This window comes from Choristoneura fumiferana, chromosome 19, assembly GCF_025370935.1.
Source record: "Choristoneura fumiferana chromosome 19, NRCan_CFum_1, whole genome shotgun sequence".
NCBI lineage: Eukaryota > Metazoa > Arthropoda > Insecta > Lepidoptera > Tortricidae > Choristoneura > Choristoneura fumiferana.
The window spans coordinates 10,833,810-10,860,904 of NC_133490.1; the positions used below are offsets into that span (position 1 = coordinate 10,833,810).

Below are 27,095 nucleotides of genomic sequence, written 5' to 3' on the forward strand. Positions count from 1 at the left end.
AGTTCGTAGAACTTGAAAATTGCATAGCTTTAGTGGATAGTTTTCTTAAAATTGAATTTTGCTTTTAGTGTGTCTGTAGTTTCTAAGTATATTGTCCTTAGTTTTTTGTTATACCTACAAGAAAGAGCTATATTCTAAATTAAAAACATATAAGTCATTTTTGTAATATATAGTGTTTATTCAAAGAAACTAATGTCAATTCAAACACTAGCTGTCGCCAGTGGGTTTGTCTGCAAATGATTAATTTTTCACTATCCCATGGCAACTTTGTAATTTTCCGAGATAAAAATCCTTCGCGTACATGTCAAGGCGTTCTGTAATCCATCAATATCTTTTAGGTAGGTAGTTATGTACCTAGGTACTTTTTGCGTGATGAACAATTACACATACATAAGCGAAGATACTTTCAGACGATGAAGAACAAAAACATTATTTACTATCCAGAATATAGTTTTTTATCTTTATTTTCAGATGACACATAAGTAACTATGAGATGTAGTCCAATCTCAAATAAAACTTAAATAAAAAAAAACACAACAGAAAATGGTAAATTACAATTAAATTATCGCTATTTGCATAAAACTGTCCTGAACTAATATTTATATTTACATTTTTGTTATTAATTTGACATTTTAATTTTGTTTTGAAATAAATTACATTTGTGTTCCTGAACTTAAAATACCCTACGTAAAACAAAAAAAAGTAAACTTGTCCAGAATGTTACCTAACCCTTCAATTTCTCAGCTAGTTTTGGCTCTACTAAGCCAAAATAAGATAATCCTAAAAAAAACTATAACACCAATAAGCATAATAAACCAGTAATATAGACGCAAAAAGCCTCAATATCAAATTAATCCATTAAAAACCAACAAAATAGGATTAAAACCGAAACCCGCACTTAACCAATTTGGTGTAAGGGCGGGACATACTGTTTAGTGGATACTCACAAACGCTGAGATAAGTCAATTACAAGTGTGATCACACCCTAAGTGCCAGTGTGTTATTGTACTGGGGCGTACAAAAATGTTTGAGGAGTAATTTTATAAAATCGGATTTCGAAAAATTTTAGGCACAGCTAATGCAGCTTCGAAATTTTGGAGACATGAGGTAAACGTACGAGTGCTCGTCACTGTCCCAATAGATGGCATCTTTAATCTTATGCCATTAACGACAGAGATGACAGCGGGGTGTCGTCTATTGGGCATAAGCGTGTTGAGCATTTAGACGTTTATCTTACCTTGAGTATAAATAAATAAATAATAAATAAATATCACTTGACACCAATCGACATAGTCCCAAACTAAGCAAAGCTTGTACTATAGATACTAGGCAACGGATAAACATACTTATACAGGTTAATTAAATACATACTAAAATACATATTAAACATCCAAGACCGGCCCGAGAACGAACATTCGTATTATTCATACAAATATGTACCCCGGCCGGCATTCGAACCCGGGACCTCAAGCTTAGTAATCAGGTTCTCTAACCATTAGGCCATCCGGTCGACCTGTATGTATAGTATGATAATAAGGAGCTACGTAGAAGAACGAGTGTCACCGACATAGCCAAGCGAATTAAGTCATTGAAGTGGTAATGGGCAGGCCATATAGTGCGGAGAATGTCCGTTGGGGCGAAAAGTTCTCGAATAGAGAGCACGAATCAACAAGCGCAGCGTAAGACATTTACCACAATAAGATGGACGGATGATCTGGTTAAAGCCGCGGGTGTACGGTGGGTGCAGTCCGCTTCCAACCGAAGTAACCGGAGGTCTTTGGGGGATGTCTATGTCTAAGAGTGGACGTCTTATGGCTGATATGATGATGATTATTATGACCTTGAGAATCGTAAAGAGTACTTACACTAAAATATTTTTTTTTGGAATACCATTTCAAACGGTTCTGTAACAATTTTGCCCACGACTGTACAGATATAGTGAGGGAGAGAGTACTTGACAGTGCCACGGTCCCCAGGGCTAGACATTATCGTAATTCGAGGGGACCCTATCGCTGTTATTTTAAAGTTTTTGGAACAAGGGTGCAAGCTATAACAGGGTAATATTGGAGGATTTGTTGCCAATTGAAGCTGAGTATTTGTCAAAAAGTTGCCCCGTCATGAAATTGACAAGAAATCAGTTTGTCAAGAAATTATTAACACTAAGGATGGGATCATAAAACATAAACTGCATAAAACATCCAAAATTTCTTGCCATCAGGAAAACGTCACGAAATCTTGTGAGGAAAAAATCGTAATTTTGATTGGATCCAACAACAAGGATTATCCGACTTTTTATCACCTTTACCACAAGATTTTATAATTAGCGTCAGGAAATATATATTTCTTTTTATAAGTGGACAACTGAAAATGGACAACTTTTTGAGAAAGCTATGTTATGTAGGCAAGTGTACTCCAGAGGCCTTAGGCTGCATTTCCAGCAGGAATGTGCTTGTCATGAACCAATAGAATACCTACTACTTATAATTACTCTAGCCTAATATGGAGTGTCGTAAATACGTCTAAATCCCCCTGGTGTTGCAGATGTCTATGGGCGGTGGTGATCTCTTACCATCAGGAGACCCACTTGCTCGTTTGCCAACCAATCGAATAAAAAAAATATTTTTGTGTAGTGGAAAAAACCTCAAAAACCATTGAACCGATTTTCAAAATTCTTTCACCCATAGAAAGCTATGCTATCAGCAAACATTGACCATATTTTATCTCGGGAACATTTAAACTTCCCACAGAATGCGAGCAATGGCTATAGTGTCATATAAAGTGGCACGTACCTAGCTACGGATTAAAGATTTGATTATGCTTTTAGTTTGTAGCGGATTGACTCAAAAATTAATGAACCGATTTTCAAAATTCCTACACCCATTAAAAGCTATGTTGTCAGCGATGAACATAGGATATATTTTATCCCGGGAACATTTAAAATTCCCACAGGATAGGAGCAATGGCTAGTGTCATATAAAGCAGCACGTACCTAGCTACGGATTGGGTGGGTAGAGCGCAGGCGCCCGGCCGGCCCACAGGAGTTCTACCGACAATAAAATAAAAGGGTTCAACTTTTTTTTTGATAAATAATACTCTAATCATTGACACTATGGAGGTCTTTGTGAATATTTACATTTGACCCCCGATTTGTTTTTGTTTATATTATTTCTTTGGCTTTTGACATCTTAGCACAGTACATATATATAAGCTAAAGCAATATGGAAGCTACGAACAAATCGATCGAAACGAACACACTCACATAGACGCGCGCTCTACACGGCCTCTAAGGGGGCGACTGCAGTACCGCGAGACCCCCTTAGAGGCCGTGTAGAGCGCGCGTCTGTGTGAGTGTGTTCGTTTCGATCGATTTGTTCGTAGCTTCCTTACTGCTTTAGCTTATATATATATACTGTGATCTTAAAGTCAAAGTCAAAGTCAAAGTCAAAGTCAAAATATCTTTATTCAATTTAGGCTATAACAAGCATTTATGAATGTCAAAAAAAAAACTACCACCGGTTCGGAAAAACCTCTGCTGAGAAGAATCCGGCAAGAAACTCAACGAGGTATATATTTTTTTTAAAACAGATTTACAATATAATTAGTAGTTAGTTAGACTATAAGTTGTATATAGTTGGATTTAGTTATAATAAAATACAATGGTTACTAAATCCAACCAAAGCAACATGAATCAATTTGTCGCCGCCATGTTGAACATACCGGCGATCTAGATAAGCGGTAACGGGCTTACGGGCTTATGTGCTTATAAGCGAGCTTATGCTGTAAGCTCATTGCGGAACCTGGAGTGTTGCTTTATTGTTTCATGTTTTAACCCCCGACGTAATAAGGGGGGTTTATAACATAAGTTTAAGCGAATAATTAGATACTTCCTCCAATTACTTTTCTTTGTGTACAACATGTTTCTGTATTGCTTGCTATTTGTGGTGTACAATAAAGAGTCATTGTATTGTATTGTACTTTGCTCATGCGTGACCTTATAGTTACAAATGTGTGTTCATGTAGCTCCTCCATCTTCACTCAAGCAGTGTTCATATAGTGAGGATGTGGAGGAAAGTGATTGTTTATAGTTAATTACTAATTTCAGTGCACCCCCAAGTAACACCTGATTCAATAAATTGTTATGTATAAATTTGACTGGCTGTCTGCCTGTGGTATCGTAGCTCTCAAATTGATGGACCAATTTCGACGTGGTTTTATGTGAAAGCCGGATTCTTTGCAATGATTTTTAACTATGTTTAATTGAAATTGGTTTAGCAATTTTTGAGATATGAAACTTTGACAGTGAATTCCCTTGTTAAGCAATGCAGTTTCACAAGGACTTTTTCTGTGAAAAGGTCCTATAGTGAGTCACAGTTCGATTTGTCCACAGTACATCAGCTTACTAGCAACTGGGTAAAGTTATCTGCCTGTCTGTACCATAATAATTTTCCTGAAGTCATCATACTTTCTTGTCATATGAAGTAAAAGAGTCGCCTATTATTTTTAGATCACAAAATGAAATCAAACCCAAAAAACTAACACACAAATGAAAGTAGTTCACCTCCTGCCCGGGTAATTACTTGTTTTTCTGTCGGTACGGCACAACTGTTAGTTACGCCATTATAAACCCTGTGCGTCGGTGTTATGGTCGGTTTTCCATTGGCCGTTGAGGCTGCGCGGGCGCAGAAAGCGTGTCGCTTCGCACTTCCGCTCAACACATAAAGTGTACAATACGTCCGTGTGCTGAGATTGTTATAATTTAATATATGCAATAAGGATTTATATAATCATTTTGATAGTTATATTACAATAGATAACGGACAAAAATATGCTAGTTCACTATTTATCTACAGGATGTTAAAAAAATCATGTTCTATAAATTAAGACAACAATTACTGTTACGATACAAGTGGAAAACATTGTTATCTGAAAAAAAAAATACATTGCATGGAGATAAAGTCTTCTTGTGACTCAACTTCGACACCTCGACTCGATTCGAAACTTTTTCGAATCGAGTCGATGTTTTTCCACTTATATCGTATATAAGTATCGTATATCGTATCCATTGATTAGTGTTAACTGGCGGTTAGGTGTGATGCCGTCTCTATTTGTTTTGTTCGAATAGACGGAGACGGCATCACATTTAACCGTCGGTTAACGCTAATCAATGGATGGTGAAACAGTCCCTTAATGTGAGTTAAAATAAAGTACATGAATTTATTAACACCCTATATAATTTACTTATGACGAATTAGTTTTATTTTTAATTAATTCGCCATTACTGTACATATAAAATGTGTAGCATACTTAATACACATAATAATATGACACTCTAATCTACCTCCTTGTAATATCTTCTAAAAATATCTCTATGTCAATTGAACGTTTACTGTGTTAAGCAAATAAACTATTTTATTAGATATCAATGAAATTTTGCAACCTAACGACAAAAATTTGTAAAACCACCGACTCTGTCACTTCAAAGTTCAATATCTCAAAAACAGCTAAACCGATTTTGATGAACCATGTCTAAGAACCATCACTAGAAAATTTGATTTTGAATAAAAAAACCGCATTCAAATCGGTCCACCCGTTTAAGAGCTACGGTGCTACAGACAGACACATAGATACACAGACACACATAGCGGTCAAACTTATAACACCCCCCTTTTTGCGTCGGGGGTTAAAAAATACCACCATAGTGCAACGAACAACGCCAACAGACAGACACACACAGTCAAAGATTGGGCTCAGTGGCCTGCGGTGGGAGACAGCTAGTGGACCGATGATGATGATGGCTATCTCATAACCAATTATGCTTTGTCTCAACTACGTTTGCGCAGATGGTAGGACCTTGTGCAAGGTCCGCCCGGATTGCTACCACCATCTTGCTCGCTAATCCTGCCGTGAAGCAGCAGTGCTTGCACTGTTGTGTTTCGGCGTGGAGAGTAAGACAGCCGGTGAAATTACTGGTACGTGAAGTATCCCATCTTAGGCCTCTAGGTTGGCAACGCGTCTGCAATACCCCTGGTGTTGCAGATGTTTATGGGCGGTGGTGATCTCTTACCATCACGAGACCCACTTGCTCGTTTTCCATTCAGTCGAATAATAAAAAAAAAAACTACACTCAATTTTCATAACACCCCTAACAAAGAATCAGCCATAATGGCTCACAACAGATCGAATGATATTTGAATGACTGACCGAACGATATGAACGAGTGAATGGAACGAGGGTCAGTAGCACTGCCATTGTTTGGTTTAAATTGAAAACTGACCTGCGAAGGGATGGGTACCGCGGGAATTCAAATTGATTTTGTTTCTTTTAATTTATTGTTACAAAGGGATGTGAGATGACGATACCGAGTCCAAGTAGACATTAGAAGGTATCCAACCAAATTAAATACAGTGCTTTATAATGTCATGTCCCAGCGATATTGTAAAGTTATACGGAGGGGCTTAACCGATTGCATTTCGGAGTAGCTTCTGTAAGTTCGGGGACGTATCTGAATATCGAAATTAATATAAATCGAAAGTTAAAAAGTCGACAGTCAAAATATCGAAAGTATGTTAGTTTAGGTTAGGTTTGATTTGGCCGTCGATATTTTAAATTTCGATTTCAATTTTCGATATTCAGATACGTGCCCATAAGTTCTAGTAACGCTATAATATCAAACTTTCATTTTACGCATGTAAAATATCGGGAAAAAATAGTTCATTCCAGCTTTTATACGTCCCACTGCGAGGCACAAGCCTGCTCGTAGAATTTGAGGACTTAGTCCGTACCTAGATCTTACGTAGGCCCACTGCGGATTGGGAACTTGAAAGGAAAAGACTTTCAGGAAATAGTAGTTAGTCTGTGTACGAGTACTCGTATTCCAGGGGTCCTGCTATCTGCCTACTATCTCATCCGAATCACTGGCTTGGGCGGTAGTTCTCAGTCAGGCCCAGTGCGAATTGGGAACTTCACGTATACCATAGAATCACTTTGCAGGCTTGTGCATGTGTTCCTTAACATGTTTTCCTTCACCGTAAAGCTCGTGAATAAATAAATAAAAAAATGTGATTTCGCATATGGATTGCCAAAAACTCAGATACGCGAGGCCGGGTTCGAACCCAACGATCCTTTGCTTGAATAACCCCGACTTTGTCACTTCAAAGTTCAATATCCTCAAAACGGCTGAAACGGTTTCGATGAAACTTGTCTAAGAACCATCGCTAGTAACCCTGATTTAAAAAAAACTGCATTTAAATTGGTCTAGTTTAAGAGCTACGGTGCCACAGACAGACACACATAGCGGTTGAACTTATAACACCCCTCTTTTTGCGTCGGGGGTTGAAAACCGGTCAAACCACTACGCGACCACAGCTTTTACGCACGCATGCCATGCACCTATAATATTAGTATGTCGAGGCAGACCGAGAAGGAGATGGCGGGACGATCTGGACACGTACGCAAAAGACTGGCCTGACATTGCGTCAGAACGAGAGTTGTGGAGGTCAAGAGGGGAGGCTTTTGCCCAGCAGTGGGACACTATACAGGCTACTTAAAAAAAATGTCAAAGTACTTCACTCCAAGAATTTAAAGTGTTGCGCTTCATATTTGTAACTAGTAAAACCTTATAAAACAAATCCCGTGCGGCCATCCCTAGTCCCGCGGGAACTCTGAATAGCCTTTCAATCCATTCCCGTCTCATTTCGAGTCGTTTGTTCTGAGTATTGCTCTTTGCTGTATTGTTCACTATCGTTTTTAACGTAGCTAAAAGTAAAACTATGCATATAAAAGTTTACGGAAGTACTTAAAATACTATTTTATGTCACTGGGAAGGAACCCAAATAGGGATTTGGCCAAATCACGCAGGATGTTAAAATTAAAAACAATTTTATCATTTGCCTTGAATTAAATAGTAATTTAATCAAATCCTGTACCATTTAATGCGTTTGTTTAAATAACCAAATTAGAAAATTATCAAATCCTTGAATCTGTTTAGTGAAAATGACGTTAAATAATCTAAAAAAGGCAACTCGTGTTGTTTTCACTTATTTGTTTTTTTGCTCAGGGGTTTGATAAAATGGCAGCCTGGCACAAGTTCAATAAAAAAAACACGACAAGATAAAAAAACAATAAACCACCGTTTGCCATACAAGTTTTGAGAAGACAACTAATACTGCAGTTTAACTTTAATCCTAGCTACAAATCTTGCCGGCTGCGGTTAGCCGTCGCTTAACTCACCGCTTTAACTAACCGCAGGTAAACCGGCCCCGTTAGTTTAATGAGAAGAAATTTATCGACGTTAATGAGGTTTGTTTACAATTTAATGGACATTTAGTAATGTATGGCAAGGAAGTTTACAATTGAGGATACAATGACCACAGAACTTTAAGGCTGCGCCACCGGAGGATGTGGCGCGAGGAATGTGCTTTTCATGAACCAATAGAAACACTTCATTTATCTACCGTAAACTCAGGTTTCTATAGTCCCAAGCGTTCATCAATAGTTCAAACGGACTTTTTAACATTTCGAACAATTACAGAACTGCTTTTAAGCTGTTTAATAAGCCGTGGTGGCCTAGTGGTTTGCCCTATCGCCTCTCAAGCAGAGGGTCGTGGGTTCAAACCCCGGCTCGCACCTCTGAGTTTTTCGAAATTCATGTGCGGAATTACATTTGAAATTTACCACGAGCTTTGCGGTGAAGTAAAACATCATGAGGAAACCTGCACAAACCTGCGAAGCAATTCAATGGTGCGTGTGAAGTTCCCAATCCGCACTGGGCCCTCGTGGGAGCTATGGCCGAAGCCCTCTTGTTCTGAGAGGAGGCCTGTGCCCAGCAGTGGGACGTATATAGGCTGGGATGGATCTTTCATACAATTGCAAGCCACGGATCGGCAATTACAGCATAGGACGTTTACGGTGGGTGCAAGCTGCTTCCAACCGAGACAACTGGAGGTCTATGTCCAACAGTGGACGTCCTATGGCCGATCTCTGCCCCGACCGGGGATCGAATCGTTGACCTCAAGTTTCGTAGTACGAAACTCACGAAGCCCAGTGGGGCTATCTGTTCGTTTCGTCGTCGAGGTCCTCACTTCGATAATTATCACTAATTTAAAAAAAACGGCCAAGAGCGTGTCGGACACGCCCAGGAAAGGCTTCCGTAGCCATTACGCCGCAAATTTCAAATGTAACTCCGCAAATGAATTTCGAAAAACTCAGAGGTGCGAGCCGGGGTTTGAACCCACGACCCTCTGCTTGAGAAGCGATAGGTCAAACCACTAGGCCACCACGGCTTCTGTATGAAAGATATTCTCATAAAATGTAACTTGCTCGTATCCTATTAGAAGATAGAGTAAAGCACAGGGCGACATCATTCTGGGTCGTCGATGAAAATCATATGGTAAAAGTAAACAAAACATCATTTTCATATTTTTAGGAGGAACTTGTTACGAAAAATCGTAACAGCACGAACAAAAAACATTATTTAAATAAATTATTATAATTGAAGTTGATAGAGATCACTAAATTGCAAAATTAAAGTGAAGTTTGTACAGTCCGCATCAGAAGCAACTACACGTTGTACGGTTAGTTGATTACATACACGGAAGAATGTAAACATATAATTAAAAAGTGGAACCGATGGCAAAAAACCACAAAATGAACTTATATACCACAATTTTTTCAACTAATCCTTGTAATATTATGCCTAAATGCGAAGGTTTGTGCCTATGTGTATGTAGGACCTACATTGTAGGTAGTATAGTACCTATTATAAATATTATAATAGATTAACTTCTTCAAATAATATTCTAAAATTATATTATATTTATATAACAAATATTGAATAGGTACTTAGTTATGTATTTAGATTAAAAAAAGTACCCATTTAATTCGCTGTATACAGAAAAAAAGTTCAAAATAATTCCAGATATTTTAACTTTACAGCGAATGTCTAATGAATTGAGAACCTCCTCTTTTTGAAATTGGTCTACTTATAGCGGTCAGATTGACTTGATATTTGGTATAGGTAGATTGGATACCAAGTACATCATCATAAGGTACGGTCACCAAAAATATCGGTATTAAAATGAACGAAAATCTATTTTCTATTGGCAACCCTAACCGCACTGGTGGAACAAAGGTAAATGACATAAGTGCGGAACAGCGCACGCGCCGACGCGGTCGTTGGGCACATAAGTAGGTTGCCACGAGAAAGAGACGAACAATGCACGAATGTTACCTTTAGTTATTAAAGAACTATGAGACAATTTGGGGAGAACACCCATAGATATACTTGTAGGTACGTACGTACTGGTAGGTACTTACAGGTACAATGTGTCACACATTTCTTAATAGGGTCAATCTACTTTTTCTTATTTGTTATTCTGTCCCATTGTCCAAAAGATAGAGGTTCTTATAGTACATTGTGTCTTAAGGGCGGTAAACAAGGAATTACGAACGAGAGTCTATTAGAAGCCCGAAGTCGAAGACTGAGGGCTTTAATGAGTCGATGTTCGTTATTCTAGTACCGCCCGTGCGACATACAATGTTTTTCATCACATTTGCGAGTAAAATTGTATATTTGTAAAAGAAAAACTAATATTTTTTCAAAAATTGCCTATACCGCTGACTACGCTCTTGGCAGCGCCAGCCTCCGCGCCGCCCTACCCCAGCCTGACCATGCGCCCGACGTGCGCGCGCCGCGCTCCTGCAGGCGCTCCAGCACGCCATGCAGTATCACACTCATTGACCGTCCTTGGGCTTCATGTCAAGAAAATTAGTACGGGCAATGACTCATTTACCGACCACGGGTTTCATGACAAGCACACTACTAAGCAAGCTACTAGAACCTGTGTACAGTTACCAGCACCAATATCTGAGACAACACAGCTTGCATAAATATCTGATACGACTCTACTTCTTGGGCCGGTAAGAAGCGTCAGATTTTTGCATGCTCCGCTGTGGCAAGTATTGATGCAGGCGACCGTACCTAGGTCTAACTAATTTGATTAAGTTTTCAGACTTGAACCAGAAAATGGAAAATGGCGCCCCTTTGTCATTTAGCGTCTAGAGTGACCACTCCTCTTGCTGTACCCCAGGGCCGGCGCTGTACCCATGCCCATTGCGGGTTGGCAACTTCAAACACGTCATCAAACTATACCGCAGCTGCAACTTTTAGCAAAAAAGGTAACGCCATCAACATCATCATCATATCAGCCGTAGGACGTCCACCCTTGGACATAGGCCGCCACCTATAACCCTCCAATTGCTTCGGTTGAAGCGGCCTGCATCCACCGAGAACCTGCAGCTTTAACGAGATTATCCGTCCGTCTCGTTGGTGGTCGTCCTACGCTGCGTTGCCGATACGCGGCAGGGTAACTTACCTAGACAGTATCTTCGACACGCATCCATGGGACACCCGCAGCTGCCGGCTGATGTCGCAGGGTCGCACGCCGCTGTGCGCGAGCTCGACTATCCTCTGTCGGACGACATCGGGTAGTGGCCGACCGTTGACGAATACGCCACCGAGTTGATTTACCCCTCCGTGGCCTGGAGGAAAGAAAGATGTGTAAAATATGGCGGCATTTTTATTTTAGCCGCTAAAGTGGAAAAATATCCACTTTAAGACAACTATAAGTTATCTGACTATTCCAGGAAGGACCTGATAGATAAAACGTGGGCAGAATTGCCAAATTGTAATGCCACGGAAGCGCTGCTCTGCCTCTAGGTAGTTCTACCTATTTCATACGAAAGGCATACCGACAGTATTCCGCCTAGTGGGGAGATGACATTAGTAAGCTCGCGGTGCCAGTTTCTGGTGAAATGTGTGAGTCCCATGTGAGACCATAAAATGTAATACCAGCTTTTGTACCACATTTTTACGCAAAATAAAGATATTTGTATTTTGTATTTGTATTTAAACGTATAAAATATCGCATACCAATATCACACCGCGATGTGGGGAAGGGGCATAAGTGAAATGAAATAACATACTTAGTTTACTTTACTGTAGACGGTAAATTGGTCTGCTGAAAGTGCATGCAACATGTCTATCCAGATAAACTGGCATGCAAACATCGTGTGGTATTCTAAAAAAGTTAGTGAATCGGGCGTTTGTATTCAAGTTGTAAATTTCATTTCCCGATTTTTAGAGTTCCGTACCCAAAGGGTAAAAACGAAAACCCTATTACTAAGATTTCGCTGTCCATCCGTCCGTCCTTCTGTCACCAGGCTGTATCTCATGAACCGTGATAGCTAGACAGTTGAATTTTTCACAGATTATGCATAACTGTGGCCGCTATAACAACAAATACTAAAAACCAAATAAATTAAAAATTCGTAACAAAACGGACACATCCATACAATATTTTGGGGACACATCTGGAGACCCTGTTTTTCCAGCTCGGAATCATGGACTGAGTCTACCTCCCAAATTTTGTTGAAATCGGAGAGATAAACTCAGGGTAAAATTCAAATTCAAATTCAAATGATTTATACAGTAAAATGCTCAGAGAATTAGTTCGTTGAAATGGCATTGGGCTGGCCACGTCTGTCGCAGGACCGATGAACGGTGGAGCAGACGAGTCCTCGAATGGAGACCACGGACGGGAAAACGTAGCGTAGGGCGTCCTGAGGCACGGTGGACGGATGACCTTAAGAGGATCGCTGGCGGCGGATGGATGCGAGGGGCTGAAGACAGAGTGTTGTGGCGTCTATATCCAGCAGTGGACTGCTGTAGGCTGATGATGATGATGATGATTCAGTAAATAGCAGGTACAGCGGTAGACAGAAATGCCCAGCAGCTGCCGAGTCGCGTTGCTCCTAGAGGAAGGGCTACGAATTAAGGTCTTTACCCACTACACCGTATCATGACATGACCGTAATAGGAACGTGTCAGTAAGGGAACGTCGAGCGCATACATGACACGCGACGGCGACGGTTGGTTAGGAAACGTGCTAGTGGCCATAGTCTCATACTGTTCAATACAAAGAACATACAGTATGTATCAGAACGAAAGGCAAAGAAAAAGACCCATTAATGTTTAGACCACAAATATGATTATGGTGCCTGGCTTATGGAAACTAAGCATATTTTTGTGGTAGTGATAAAAAAAAAAAAAACCATTATTTTATAACCTCCTGTTTTATTTATTAACACTTATCAATGACAACTAAAGTGACATAAATGTTAGCTGATAATGTTATGCCTAAAATGCGTCCTGCACGTCTCTAGAACCCGGTTGGTTGTGAAAATGGTCGTCATATTGAGATTGAGCAAATAAAAAAAGCAACTAAAAGTTAATAAAAAGTATGTTTTTACAACATACTCCACTTTACCATCAACCAGGTATCAGCTTTGCCTTTCGTTCTGTTACATACTGTATTTTTGCTTGACACGTGGCTATTATGGTCGTGGTATCCATCCCAGCCATATACGTCCCACTGCTGGGCACAGGCCTCCTCTCAGAACAAGAGGGCTTGGGCCATAGTTCCCACGCGGGCCCAGTGCGGATTGGGAACTTCACACGCACCATTGAATTGCTTCGCAGGTTTGTGCAGGTTTTCTCAAACATCCTTCACCGCAAAGCTCTTGGTAAATATCAAATGAAATTCCGCACATGTATTTCGAAAAACTCAGAGGTGCGAGCCGGGGTTAGCACCCACGACCCTCTGCTTGAGAGGCGATAGGTCAAACCAATAGGCCACCATGGTCATGGTATGATACGTTGTAATAGGTAGAACCTTTAGCCCGAAACATAATCTAGTTAATCTAACTAACTTAGTTTTAGTGCTAGTTTTAGTCTTATAATTACCTACTGTAAGGTGGTGGTGATGGTGCTTATGGAATCAAAATAAATCTTTATTTCTTTCTTTCTTTCCAATCTCGATTTAAAACATGACTTACATGGATTTATTTCATTAAAAATGAGTGAGTCACGGTATCGTGTTCAGTCTCTCATCTCTACTATCAGCCGATATCTAAAAATCAAAACAAACCCGGCTATCGACCGGCGGGCAGGGCGTGCCGGATCGATGTGCCCGTCACGCCCGGTGCCCTCCCTCGCCCGGGCATAACCGGGAGTGATATTTCCCGATGCTACCCCGGAGCGGTGTCTAAGAAGGCAAAGGTTCGGTAAAGATTTGGGGGATATTCTTAAGCTAGTAAATAATTTTATGTAGATTGCTGGGTCGATGAGCTGATGAGTTGTAAGTGGCCAATCCAGCGCCACAATGTAACGCTAAATGTATAACACAATGTAACCAATTTAAAAAAAAGTAAAAAACCGAAATTGTCATTTCAACGGCTCAGGATGACTTCGTCCACAGTCAGTCCCATTTTGTCACCTTCTTAAATCGTCCTCATTCTAATATTGTCTACTGTTCTGATTCGCCAACATTCCTACATCGTCACTTTCCTATCTTGTCCGCTTTCTAACGTGGGCCACAGTACCAACTCGTCAACAGTCTTATTTCGACTACAGTGCTAACACGTCAACATTCCAATTTAGACCACAGTGCCAACTCGTCAACATTATTGCATCGTTCATTATCCAGACTTATAATAATGCTCTATAAATGATTACTGAAAAGGGGCTTTTTTTTGCAAATTACTCTCGGGATATTTTGCTATTTAAACGCTTAAATTGATCATCTCTGTGAGACAACGTCTGGTAAACGTGAACGAGTTGGCACTACTGATCAAGTAGTACTGTGGTCCATTAAAGAAAGTGGATGAGTTGACACTGTGGTCGAAATTGGAATAGAGACAAAATGGGATATGGACGATATCAGAAAGTGGACGAGTAAGGAAGGTGACGATTTAGGAATTGTAGTCTGACGACATGACACTGTGAACGATTTAAGAAGGTGACGAAATGGGACTGCGGACGAAGTCATCCTGAGCCATTTCAACGACACCCACGGAAAGAGATGGGTCCTTTCTATTGTAAAACCGAGCATGACACGGACTATCATAGAAGGTAATTGTTATTATCTGTCAGAAGCCACTCGAATAATGTGAAATGTCACAGTAAAAAGCTTCAGCGCTGAATAAGAGGAATCAAATTATTTGACCGTACACCAACCACGTTATCCGGGTGCAAGGTAATTGACCGGTTAAAACACCGTGTTCGTATCGGTTCGCAGTGGCCGTGAACCGGCATCCGGCACAATCGATAAGATGACCGATAGCCAGAGGCTGCATTGAACCGGTTTTAAATTGTATCAGATTGCGTTTTCACCCAAGATGAGCGAGAATAATTCAGATCTATAGTCAAGAAGACATAAATATCTAAGGCGTATTATAAAGTTAATGATTATATCATGGACAGGGATATTTGGAAATAATTCCGATCCGCATTAGCGATCCCTTCAAATAGCGAACCTACTGTGTTAAAAATAAAGTTGTGTTAAATACTTGTGATGTATACATATAATAATATTTATCATTTTAGATTATTGTAAATCTTTTTAAAAAAATATACCTCGTTGAGTTTCTTGCCAGATTCTTCTCAACAAAGGTTTTTCCGAACCGGTGGTAGATTTTTTTTTTTGACATTCATAAGTGCTTATTATAGCCTAAATTTTGACTTTGACTTTGAACGAGTTGTGAGAAATGTGTTTTTCACAAAGCAATACAAACGCTTCATTTACCTATCCTCGCTCAGCACATCTCTGGTGGAAACAGCTGAGCGGAGCGAGGCGAGGTAAAAGCGTTTCTATTGGTTGATGAATAACACATTCCTCGCAACAGATCCTCGGCCATCTTCGTGGGAACGGAGACTAAATGTCAAAGTTATTTTTTATTCATCATCCCAGCCTATATACGTCCACTGCTGGGCACAGGCCTCCTCTCAGAACAAGAGGGCTTGGGCTATAGTTCCCACGGGCCCAGTGCGGATTGGGAACTTCACACGCACCATTGAATTGCTTCGTGCAGGTTTCCTCACGATGTTTTCCTTCACCGCAAAGCTCGTGGTAAATTTCAAATGTAATTCCGCACATGAATTTCGAAAACTCAGAGGTGCGAGCCGGGGTTTGAACCCACGACCCTCTGATTGAGAGGCGATAGGTCAAACCACTAGGCCACCACGGCTTCATTATTTTTATTATTGTTACTTTTTTTACGATGCTCTTGCGATGTGCGTGTACAGTCGAACCATTTGATGCATAAGCCACGGTAAAACGTTGTCTCATTAAAACTGAATCGCTCAACAGGGTGGAACCTTTGTGCTACTGCTGTCATTTTGACATTCCATACACCTGCCGAAGAAATTATAGCGAAATTGATTATGAAAAGGTTTCACCCTGGTACGCGGTTCAGTTTCCTTGACTGTACATATCATGTCACCCATCTTTAAGCGACAGACAAAATGTAGAGCAAGGACAAGCTAAAAGGTACATTATGTAGACGTAAAAAACGTGAACGTAAACGTAATATGTCTCTTACACATTTTTTTAAATTTTCCTTCTATTTTCCTTCTTCACTCCGTATTTTTGTGCTCGACTTATATATTTTTCCTTCACGCAATCCTAACAAAAATACCCGGAATAACAACCCCAAACTAAACCTTCCTACAGAGTAATTAGCTGTAATGGAGGACAAGATGGCCTACCGGAAGTGCCTGAAATACGGAACCCTCAGCTTCCGGCGCGGCAGGTGTCCGGTTCTCTCGGTTTTCCTTCTTTTTTGTAATTTGTTGATAAGTGTCGGGTTGTTTTGTTTCTAGAAAATATATCTTTGCATCTTTGGGTCCTTGCCGCAGGGGAATCCTCGTACAATAAAAAAGTGCTTGCACTGTTGTGTTTCGGCGTGGAGAGTAAGACAGCCGGTGAAATTACTGGCACTTGAGGTATCCCATATTAGGCCTCTAGGTTGGCAACGCACCTGCAATCGCCCTGGTGTTGCAGGTGTCTATGGGTGGTGGTGATCTGGCTTACCATCAGCAGACTTACTTGCTCGTTTGCCATCCAGTTGAATAAGAAAAGAAAAAACAATATTATTCTAGTTATAGTTTAGTTTGAGCTCTGAATTTTCGCAGAATTATTGTTTTCCAAATGTTTTATTTGCCATCTCAATATTCTCCGAAACCAAAAAAATCTCAGTGTATTTTCTTATGCTTTTATAGATCACAGTTGCTTTGGTTTGTTTTATGAATGTTTCGAAAAAATAAAGTTTCAGAAAAAATCAAGGTACGCGGAACAAAAACCGAATTTAATTCATAAAAATTTGTAATGACCGCGATAGTCTAAAGTATTGAGTTGCAGAAAAAAACCCAAGTTGGCAAATGAAAAATTTGGGAAACGTTAGTTGGGAAAAGTCAGAATGATGATCCGATTTCGATGCGGTTTCATTACGCGAAAGCGTCCTTTCTGGTTCTTAGCTATTAATGATAAAAAATAATTCAGCTGCTTTTGAGACAATGAACTTTGAAACAGCAATATCGGTGGTTTTACAACTTTTTCTAAATTTTATAAAGTATAATTAATTTAATGAGGTATTGCTTTTAAATTAGATTATTTTTGCAATTAGGTTAAGTGCATAATGGACAGCAAAAAATGTACCTATTAATAGATTTATTAATGAATTTGGAATCAGTCACATTTTCTTTTTAAGTTAAAAATGAAATGTTGGCACAATCGTACAGCCAAGTCTAATGGCCGGTATCAGATATTTTGTTGGAAGATATTGGTCTAAAATGAAAAATACACCTGCAGATTTTTAATAAAGGCAAGAAAGCATAAGAAAAGTAAATAAAATTAAATTTTACAATATATTATGAGAAAAAGTTTATTCTATTCAGAATTTCACCATTTTTGAGAAAAGCTTTATATAGTCTCGGCTGGAATAGCAATTGCTGGCTTGTATCAGTTAAACGGACTCGCAAGCTCGTCCGTTTAATACTCATACTCAGCCAGCATTGCCTACTTCCAGGCCACGACAATAATCTAATTTAATGAGGTATTGCTTTTAAATTAGATTATTAATTTGCAATTAGGTTAAGATTTTGCATGCCAAATTGGGACAGAACAAACATGACATGTACCTATGTAATATTTCTTCTGACATGTGTAATATTTGTAACACCTGTGTATGATCCTGCGAAATAAATAATTTCATTTCATTTCAATTTCATTTTCGAGGTTAGGTTAACTTATTTTCAATATGGTTAAAATGATTTAACATGTAGTTACTATCAATGAACTGAGTCGGAGTTAACTGAAATCGAAAAAAAATAGTATATAACTATATACATAGTAAGAAGCTATGGTGGCCTAGTGGTTTGACCTACGGCCTCTCAAGCAGAAGATCGTGGGTAACATTATGCTAAGTGGGGTCCACTTTATACTATTCGATGTTATTTTTTTTTCTCCATCTAATGTATTTTTATGTGTATCGAATATGTGTAAATAAATGTTTCTCTCTCTCTCTCTCTCTCTCTCTCTCTCTCAATTGGGCACATTGAGTTTTTCGAAATTCATATGCAAAATTACATTTGAAATTTACCACGAGCTGTACGACGAAGGAAAACATCGTGAGGGAACCTGCAGAACCTGCGAAGCAATCAATGGTGTGTGTCAAATTCCCAATCCACACTGGGCCCGCGTGGGAACTACAGCCAGCAGTAAAGCAGCGTTTCCACCAATGATGTGCGAGGATGTGTATTTCATCAACCAGGTGGAAACAGCTGAGCGGAACAAGGCGAGATAAATGAACCGTTTTTATTGGTTAATGAAAAACAAATTCTCGCAATACATCCTCGCACTTCTACAAGCCGTGGTGGCCTAGTGGTTTGACCTGTCGCCTCTCAAGCAGAGGGTCGTGGGTTCAAACCCCGGCTCGCATCTCTGAGTTTTTCGAAATTCATGTGCGGAATTACATTTGAAATTTACCACGAGCTTTGCGGTGAAGGAAAACATCGTGAGGAAACCTGCACAAACCTGCGAAGCGATTCAATGGTGCGTGTGAAGTTCCCAATCCGCACTGGGCGCGTGGGAACTATGGTCCAAGCCCTCTTGTTCTGAGAGGAGGCCTGTGCCAGCAGTGGGACGCATATAGGCTGGGATGATGAATCCTCGCACAGGAACGATGATGATGACAGTGCAAGCAATAATGATGTGTCATGACTATAAAAACACGAATGGAGTACGGACGGAAGTCGCTGCTTCCTCCGGCGGGAATTTAAAATTTCCAGTGCCCATTGTCCGAGGTTGAAGTGATTTGTGGCCAGAGAGGGGGAGAGTTTTATAATATTGTGGCATTATTTGTGGGTCTTGTTTTTTGTAAATATGCTCTTTTGTTAGCATTTCTAGTTTTATACACTGGACTTTACTAGACGACGTCAGTTTGTAGACCCTATCTAAAAAAGTTATAGAGTTTTTTTTTTCCTATTTTGAATTTAATTTGGATCAGCCAGATGGCAATCTATAAAGTGGAAATGTATCATTAATAATAATAATGAAAGAAAATATGAACGAAAATAAATAAGTACAGAAAATAATAACAATAAATAAGAATTTATATCAGATAATTGTAACCATACCTAGATTTATTGTAGGCGAAATAGAATTCATTTATTTTATTTATTCATATATTGCTGTGTCCTAACAAGGCGTCACAGTCATGTATATTTGTCTATTTATAATTCCATCTATGTTTGTATGTGATATGCAATAAATAAATGAAATGAAGCTTCCGACACATAATCCACTGGATTCGGCGGTTGAATTGACATTCTGGGATTTTACTAAATTGTCATTAGATTAAAAAAAATATATATAAAGTGGATTTCAGTAACGTTGCATACGAGATTTTCGCCAGAATCAAACAGAAAAAAAAAAAAAAAAATATTCCATTTTTAAATTTATAGCTACTATTTAATCAGCCTTCAAGGTGGTGTATAACTTGCCAGTATCAATCAAACGATCATGGAGTAGGTATCTAATTTATTTTGGCATGACCAATGAATGGTTAGACGAAAAAAAACCTCCATAAATAACCTCACCATGCGTCTGTGCATGGTACCCTATAAATGTTTTTTTTCTACGTTTTATTTAACAACCTTGTCGGCATAATTGCTACATATGTATATCCATGTGAAATTAAAGCTTTCTAACACTAATAGTTAAGCTAAAGCACAGACGTGCTGACAGACAGACATACAGACATGGCAAAACCCTAAAAATTGAGCATTAGACAATATCGGATCTTGTTGGTAGTTCTGGACCCAACATTTCGGTTCAACTTTATTATTTCTGTGGTTATAACACTCTCTGTATCGCTCATCCAACAGAACAATGACATATTATTCATTTAGGTATTCATTTATTCATTTATATATTGCATACATGTAACATAAGCTCTTAAAGTTAACATGAACCCTGGTAGGGTATAGCATTTGTTGTTATAATTGTTATTATCTATGTATTTACTATTTTAAAATCTTTTCTTTTACAATAACTAATTTCTGTATACCTATATTACAAGAAAACAAGTTTTCGATTTTAAATTTACCGTTTGATATTCTTTCAATCACTTTCTTGTGTAATCGTCACAAATTGTCGATGTTTTGTTGGATGAGCGATATATAATGTTATATGCTTAAGTGACCAGTAACGAGTTACCATTACCTACAAATAAAAGAAAGTGAAAAGCAATCCCAAGCTAATTCGAATTGAGCTCGAAATCAAGGTCAGCGATCACCCTGTATCGTCACGCGCCGGAGCGCACCCTCGCTAAACTCACCATTAACGAGGTTCACCTGCACAGACATACCGACACACATCCCGTGCATGGAGTCCATACGAGTGAAGGAATTACTTTATTCTTGCTGACCGGATGGCGCAGGGGTTAGTGGGCTATGAAGTTGCCGTGAGTTCGAATCCCAGTAGGGATTGATGTTTGCGTGGTAAATATGAATATATGTATCTAACCCCAGACATTGCCATTTTCAAATTCAATATCTCAAAAACGGCTAAGCCGATTTTAATAAAACATAGCTGGAAACAACCGCAACAAGCCCTACGTTTCACATAAACACCACATTGAAAACGTTCTCTCCGTTTGAGAGTTCGATGGCACAGACAGGCAGATATTAGCGACAGACGAAATACCATTCCTCTTTTTGCGGCGGGGGTTAAAAATGTAAATTTTTTATTTCTTTGAGTTTAATAATATTCAATTACTTACACTGCTTATCTTCTATGTTAATTTATATTTTAATTTGCTTATTATTTTAGATAACTTATTTCAAACTCTATTAATCTAACTTCCAGCCCAGTTTCCAATGAACTTCAACTAAAAAGCTCCACATGAAGCTCTAACAATGATCTATAGATCCCCATTTTCCCAAGGATCAAGGCCACCGCGCGCGGGCGCACACGGCGCGACGGTTTTTATACCTCACATAATTAATTACAGGATATGGGTGTATATCTCGTCTTGTGTTATTTATAAATCGTATTTAGGGTTCCGGAGCCAAAATGGCAAAAACGGAACCCTTATAGTTTCGCCATTGTCTGTCTGTCTGTCCGTTCGCGGCTTTGCTCAGGGACTATCAATGCTAGAAAGCTGTAATTTTGCACGAATATGTATGTAAACTATGCCGACAAAATTAAAAAAAAAAAAAAGTTTTTTTGGTGTACATACCTCCCATAGACGTAAAGTGGGGGTAATTTTTTTTTCCTCCAACCTTCTAGTGTGGGGTATCGTTGGATAGGTCTTTTAAAATCATTAAGGGGTTGGTAAAACGATTTTTCGATTCAGTGATTTTTTTGCAAAATATTCAACTTTAAAGTGCTAATTTTCATTAAAATCGAGCGTCCCCCCCCTAAAATCTAAAACGGTGGGTGGAAAAAAATTCAGAATGGTAGTAAGTATATCAAAATTTCAAGGAAAACTATAACGGCTAAGTTTGCTTGAGAATTATTAGTAGTTTAAGAGTAAATAGCAGCCTAAGGTATAAAATATACCTAAACTTGGAAGATTCCGTATAAAATACGAAATCCTTAGAAAAATATTACTTTTTTTTTTCGTAATGGCTACGTAACCCTATTTTGGGCGTGTCCGACACGTTCTTGGCCGGTTTTAATATGCTAAATTTTAACGGATAATATTAATCTGATTATCATATATTTTTTTACATAAAACTGATCGTGATTGACCCCTGTCTCACCTGATGTTAAGTGCAGATGAGGCCAAAGGTGTATCTCACTGGTTCAGTAACAGCCTGAGTCTATTCTGAGTTCCCGCGTGGGTACTGCGGCCTAATTCCTCCCATTTTGAGAGGAGGCCTGTGCCCAGCAGTGGGACGCATATAGGCTGGGACGATAATGATGTTGATGATTGACATACTGACTAACATGTCATCGAGCCAAAATCTCCCTGGAAAGCCAGAATTTTACGGGTTTTAATTCAGTTTTTCAATGATATTTTAATAAGTGATTATTCTTTTGTATCGTTCTATATGGTGGATTTTGTGAAATCACCAGGATAAAGAATTATGCATCGAGAGCGAAGTTGACTTACTCATCAAGGGCCAGCTTAAATCTTTCTACTAACCAGAAAGCTATTTTTGTTTATTTTAGACTACTTAGAAGCTATATACCAGATGTGGTCTGTAATATGAGCAAATAACTAAAACATAGATCATACTCCTCAAACTAAACAACATTAGTTCAGCGACTTTTAAAAATAATTAGTTTTTTTAATTTTTTTTACACTTTTAAGTTTTTTCGAAGAAGCAATGTAAAGCAAAATGCTTGATGTTTGTAGCGTGACGGCGACATCAGTTGTGTTCTAGGATGGCGTATATTGAGAGCATGGTTTTTAAAAGTCGCTGAACTAATGTTGTTTAGTTTGACAAGGACGGTCTATGTTTTAATTTTTTTGCTCGTATTACAGGCCACACCCGGTATACTTAAATCCCGTAAGAACTTTGCATTATCCCCGGAACAAAATAAACAACATATACTTAGTAGTTTCTATTCATCAATCATCATCCCAGCCTATACGCCCACTGCTGGGCACAGGCCTCCTCTCAGAACAGTTTTCTATTAAGTAATAGAATTTTATTATGGGTTCTTTCGTAAATAATACCCCCTACTTACATACAAACATAAAACATAATCTCCTTATTATTATTAGTACATATTAGGTAGGTACAGGTTAGAAATAAGGTAGAGACTTTCTTTCAGAAGGAATCACATTGTAAAAGCTTATTTTGTCAGCAATTAATTGAAGAAAAAAGCTATTTTCTACATATTGCTATTTTCTCACATGTAAAATAAAAGGTTTTAGGCAGCAAGCGCGCAGACCAATGTCCGAAAAGGAAGTCGGTATTACCATACGCGACCGGATGCGCGCCCGACGCCATTGTCCGCCATCTTGTTTTCGTTTACGAATAAAGCTTTTGAGGTTTTATTGTTTTTTTTTTATTCACAGAGTTGTGTGTTAGTCATGCCAAGTGTATGAGGATGAGGAATCTATTATTTTGTAAAACAAAGATTTTTACAGTGTGCAAAAAGGTTGGGTTGATTTTTTGTTTGTTGGTAAATGGATATTAAAAATTATTTTAAGAGATACTTATTTAGGCTCTATGTAATGTTCATCATAAAAGACGTCCACTACTGGACATAGGCCTCCCCCAAGGCTCTCCAATTAGACCGTTCTTTAATATGTATGTTTTTTACGGAAAAAATATATATTTGTATTTGTAAAGTTCAATATTGGCAAATTCGTACGTACCTAATACCTATTCTATTGTAGGTATTTTGTTGGTTTGTAGGTATTTATAATAATTGTTTAAGCGAACAATTTTCAGTCAATTCATTCGTACTTATCTACCTACTAAATAATCGTATTTTAGATATGAAATTTATAGACATTTTTATTGCAATGATTATTCTTTTATAAATCGTTAATGTCTGTTTCTTTCGCTCTGTTCTGTTTTTTTTTATTTTTTTATTTGTCTTAATTTAATACCTAAATTTTGGATTGTTTTTCAACATAAAATCAATTAGAAACGAAAGGAAATAATTCAATTTGTCTGCAAATTATTTCATTTAAATTACACAACTACCTAAAAGATTCTATCGAAATTACAGAAAAAAAATAAACTTTACATAATATGCTAAATACAGGCGAGAACCGAACTAGCGTCCACGCAACGAACCAGTTAGTTACAAAACAAGACCACCTTTCTAAAATCTTTACAATTAACTCCTGAACTTGTTTCAAAACAGAGATCGAGATATGCCCGCGCGCACCCTTTCTGACCAATCAAAATCACGCTCTCTCTGTGTGCGTGCCACATACGTATCCTACAAGTACAGCGTATGTAGCTCCTATGTGTGCGTGGTGATATATGAGACGATTACCTTACATGTGTGTTGGGTTACACCGCGTTCTATTTGCGGCTGGAAGTTGGAATTTTAAACGGAACTGAGTTCTATTTCGTTTGGTTAGAAGATACTGATGTTTTGTAGGCGTAGGGCTAAGTTTGTGGAGTTGATGTCATTCACTTCGGTTTATAGTAGGCGCGGCGTCTTGTGTCATACATGTATATATGTATAGTTAAGGCTATTGTTCGGTGTAGGTATAATTTGTGATCTATGGACGTTGAGTCATTGCTTACGTCAGTTCAAATTTGTTTGTTGTAATGTCGCTTCCTTAATCAAAACTTAAGTGTTTCGTTTGTTGTTTGTCACGGAAAAACGGAATTCAGGCATATAATAACAGGCCTGTTTAATACACAGCTGAATATACACTTGAATTTATACTTATACAATACGTAGGTAGTTTTTTATTTATTTACATACACTGCTTCTATGTAGGTAGAGAAATTAGCAGATGAATAGATGCGTATTTGCGAATCCTGCCTTTTGGTAGAATTCTATCGTACGCCAAATGTTTAATTTGCCAACTGAAACCAAACCTCTCTGGTTTCTCTGAAACCAAAACTTTTTCTCAGAACATTTTCTTATGATTTTATAGACCCAATAGAACACAGTACATGAGGTTAGGTTTGTTTTATGAAAGTGCCGAAAAAATATAGTTTCAGAGAAAATCCTGAGTTGGGAAATCGTGAGTTGGGTAAAGGTTCGACCAAACCGCTGCTTTAAAAACGGTGACGGCACGGAATCGCAGTGACGCACCGTATGCGCACCGTTTTTATCGCATGATCCACACCGCTTCTTAAAATACGGAATCGCAGTGACGTGCCGTAAACGTCAGGACTTTACCTATCAAAAGTCTTGTCGTTTACGGCCCGTTACTGCGATTCCGCGCCGTTTGCGTATTTTAAGCAGCGGTGTGGAAAGCATGCAAAAAAACGGTGCGCATACGGTGCGTCACTGCGATTCCGTACCGTCACCGTTTTTAAGCAGCGGTTTGGTTGCACCTTAACGAGTGTTTTATGTCAAATTTGACGGCATAAAAGCTATCCAACTTTCCTAGTGTCATAAGCTATCTCCATAGCAAATATATCATTTATTGAAAATGAATCGGTTGTGTATTAAAGTGCGCAAGCGCAACTAATACCTACTCACATTCTTATAAATAATATTAACTACCTATAGGACTAGAGTTAGGATGTACAAATCTCTTGTGTAATTTTAAATCAAAGCTTTAGAAATAATTTATTGTGACAATGTAACACAATGGGACCATACAGTTAAATTTTAATACTGTCTAGTAGTTTGAGGTCATATTTTACTGTTTTTGTCCCATTGTTGTGGTTTATGACTGTACGTAACGTCTCGTCATTAAATATGTACTTAATGACGGAGATGTCATGTTCATGAGTATGACAGTTTAATGGATTTGAAACATTTTAGTAAATAAAATAGCTACTTTTTGCGCGTTGTTACCAGGTACGTAAATCTCGAATTTGGTACCTTGTTTCCCGAGTGAAAAACCAGATAACCTCTGGTAGGGCTTTTGACCAGACATTGAGGAAGGAGACTCGATCTTCAGTTACATTACCTATCAGAAATATTGTAGAGTATTCAATATAGGTTTTTAACAGTATCAATAGAGTTTCTAGAGTATCAATAGTTAATCAAACTAGAAATTAGACAAATGAAGCGCGTCAAACTTCGCGAATGGGGGCCCGCGACGTCACGCCGTGTTAAAAAGAGTCGCACGGCGTGACGTCGCGCGGAAGTTTTCGGCTACATATTTAGGAAAAAATACGTGTCCTATAATTCCTGATAACCTAACTAACGGACTAAATAGATATAATTTTTAAGACACTAGCATTCTGTAAGTTCTTGCCGTGCCGTGCCCAATTTTAGAGTAGGACAGACCCATGTCTTGCCGTTAAGTGTCGTAAAGGACGACCAGCGGCGTCCTTAGCCCATGTAGCGCCCGTGTGCAATTATAACTTTAGCGCCATCTAGGAAGCGCGTGGTCAAATTGGAATAGGTACAAAGTGCCGCGGCCGGCGCCCCTAACACCGCTGCGCACGTGTGCAACGCACACCCTGCACTATAGGTAAAGACGCCTCTGAAGACGACCAAGGGATCTAATGTGAGAGGGCAGCACTCCATTGGCAACTACGAACTCCGAACACCAGCACTGCGGTGTAGAAGGTAAGGGGGTACCACCACACTTTGTTTCCTCAAGAAAGGCGTCATAGTGATTTGCTAGCAATTTTTCAACTGACGACTACAACCTTTGTCAAAAGCGTAGGAACTTAGAAGCAATATATTGGTACCGGTACCGGAGCAGTAGGATGAACTGAGCATAGAACAGTGTGGTACTCACACATACCTACCTCATCATCATCATCTCAGCCGTAGGACGTCTACTGTTGGACATAGGCCTCCCCCACAGACCTCCAGTCGCTTCGGTTGGCAGCAGCCTGCATCCACCATGAACCCGCGGCTTTAACCAGGTCATCCGTCTCAATATTTTTACAACAACAATTTTAGGGCAAAAACTGGTTTTCTGACCATAACTTTTTGTTAATTAGTTTCAAATGAAAACCTCGACACGTTTTAGAGAAGTCAAAGACGAAACCAAATATGTAGATTTCGTGTACGTTAGATCTTTCACGTCAATAGAGATACGAAATAAGTGTTTTTTTAGGCATGTTAAAAAAATAT

At 38.9% G+C, this 27,095-nt stretch overlaps 1 protein-coding gene across 8 annotated transcripts in view; it reads right to left on the minus strand.

The window, feature by feature from the left end:
* Window positions 1-27,095, minus strand: part of sv (paired box protein shaven) — a 185,126-nt gene that overhangs the window by 26,917 nt on the left and 131,114 nt on the right. For 5 of the 8 annotated variants that reach the window (XM_074102567.1, XM_074102568.1, XM_074102565.1 and 2 more), the window contains 2 exons: window positions 11,373-11,538; window positions 2,990-3,043 (listed from right to left, as the gene is read on the minus strand). In XM_074102567.1, the coding sequence (XP_073958668.1) occupies window positions 2,990-3,043; window positions 11,373-11,538 (220 nt within the window). The remainder of the gene's footprint in view (window positions 1-2,989; window positions 3,044-11,372; window positions 11,539-27,095) is intronic. The other 3 variants (XM_074102571.1, XM_074102573.1, XM_074102572.1) reach the window with 1 other exon arrangement.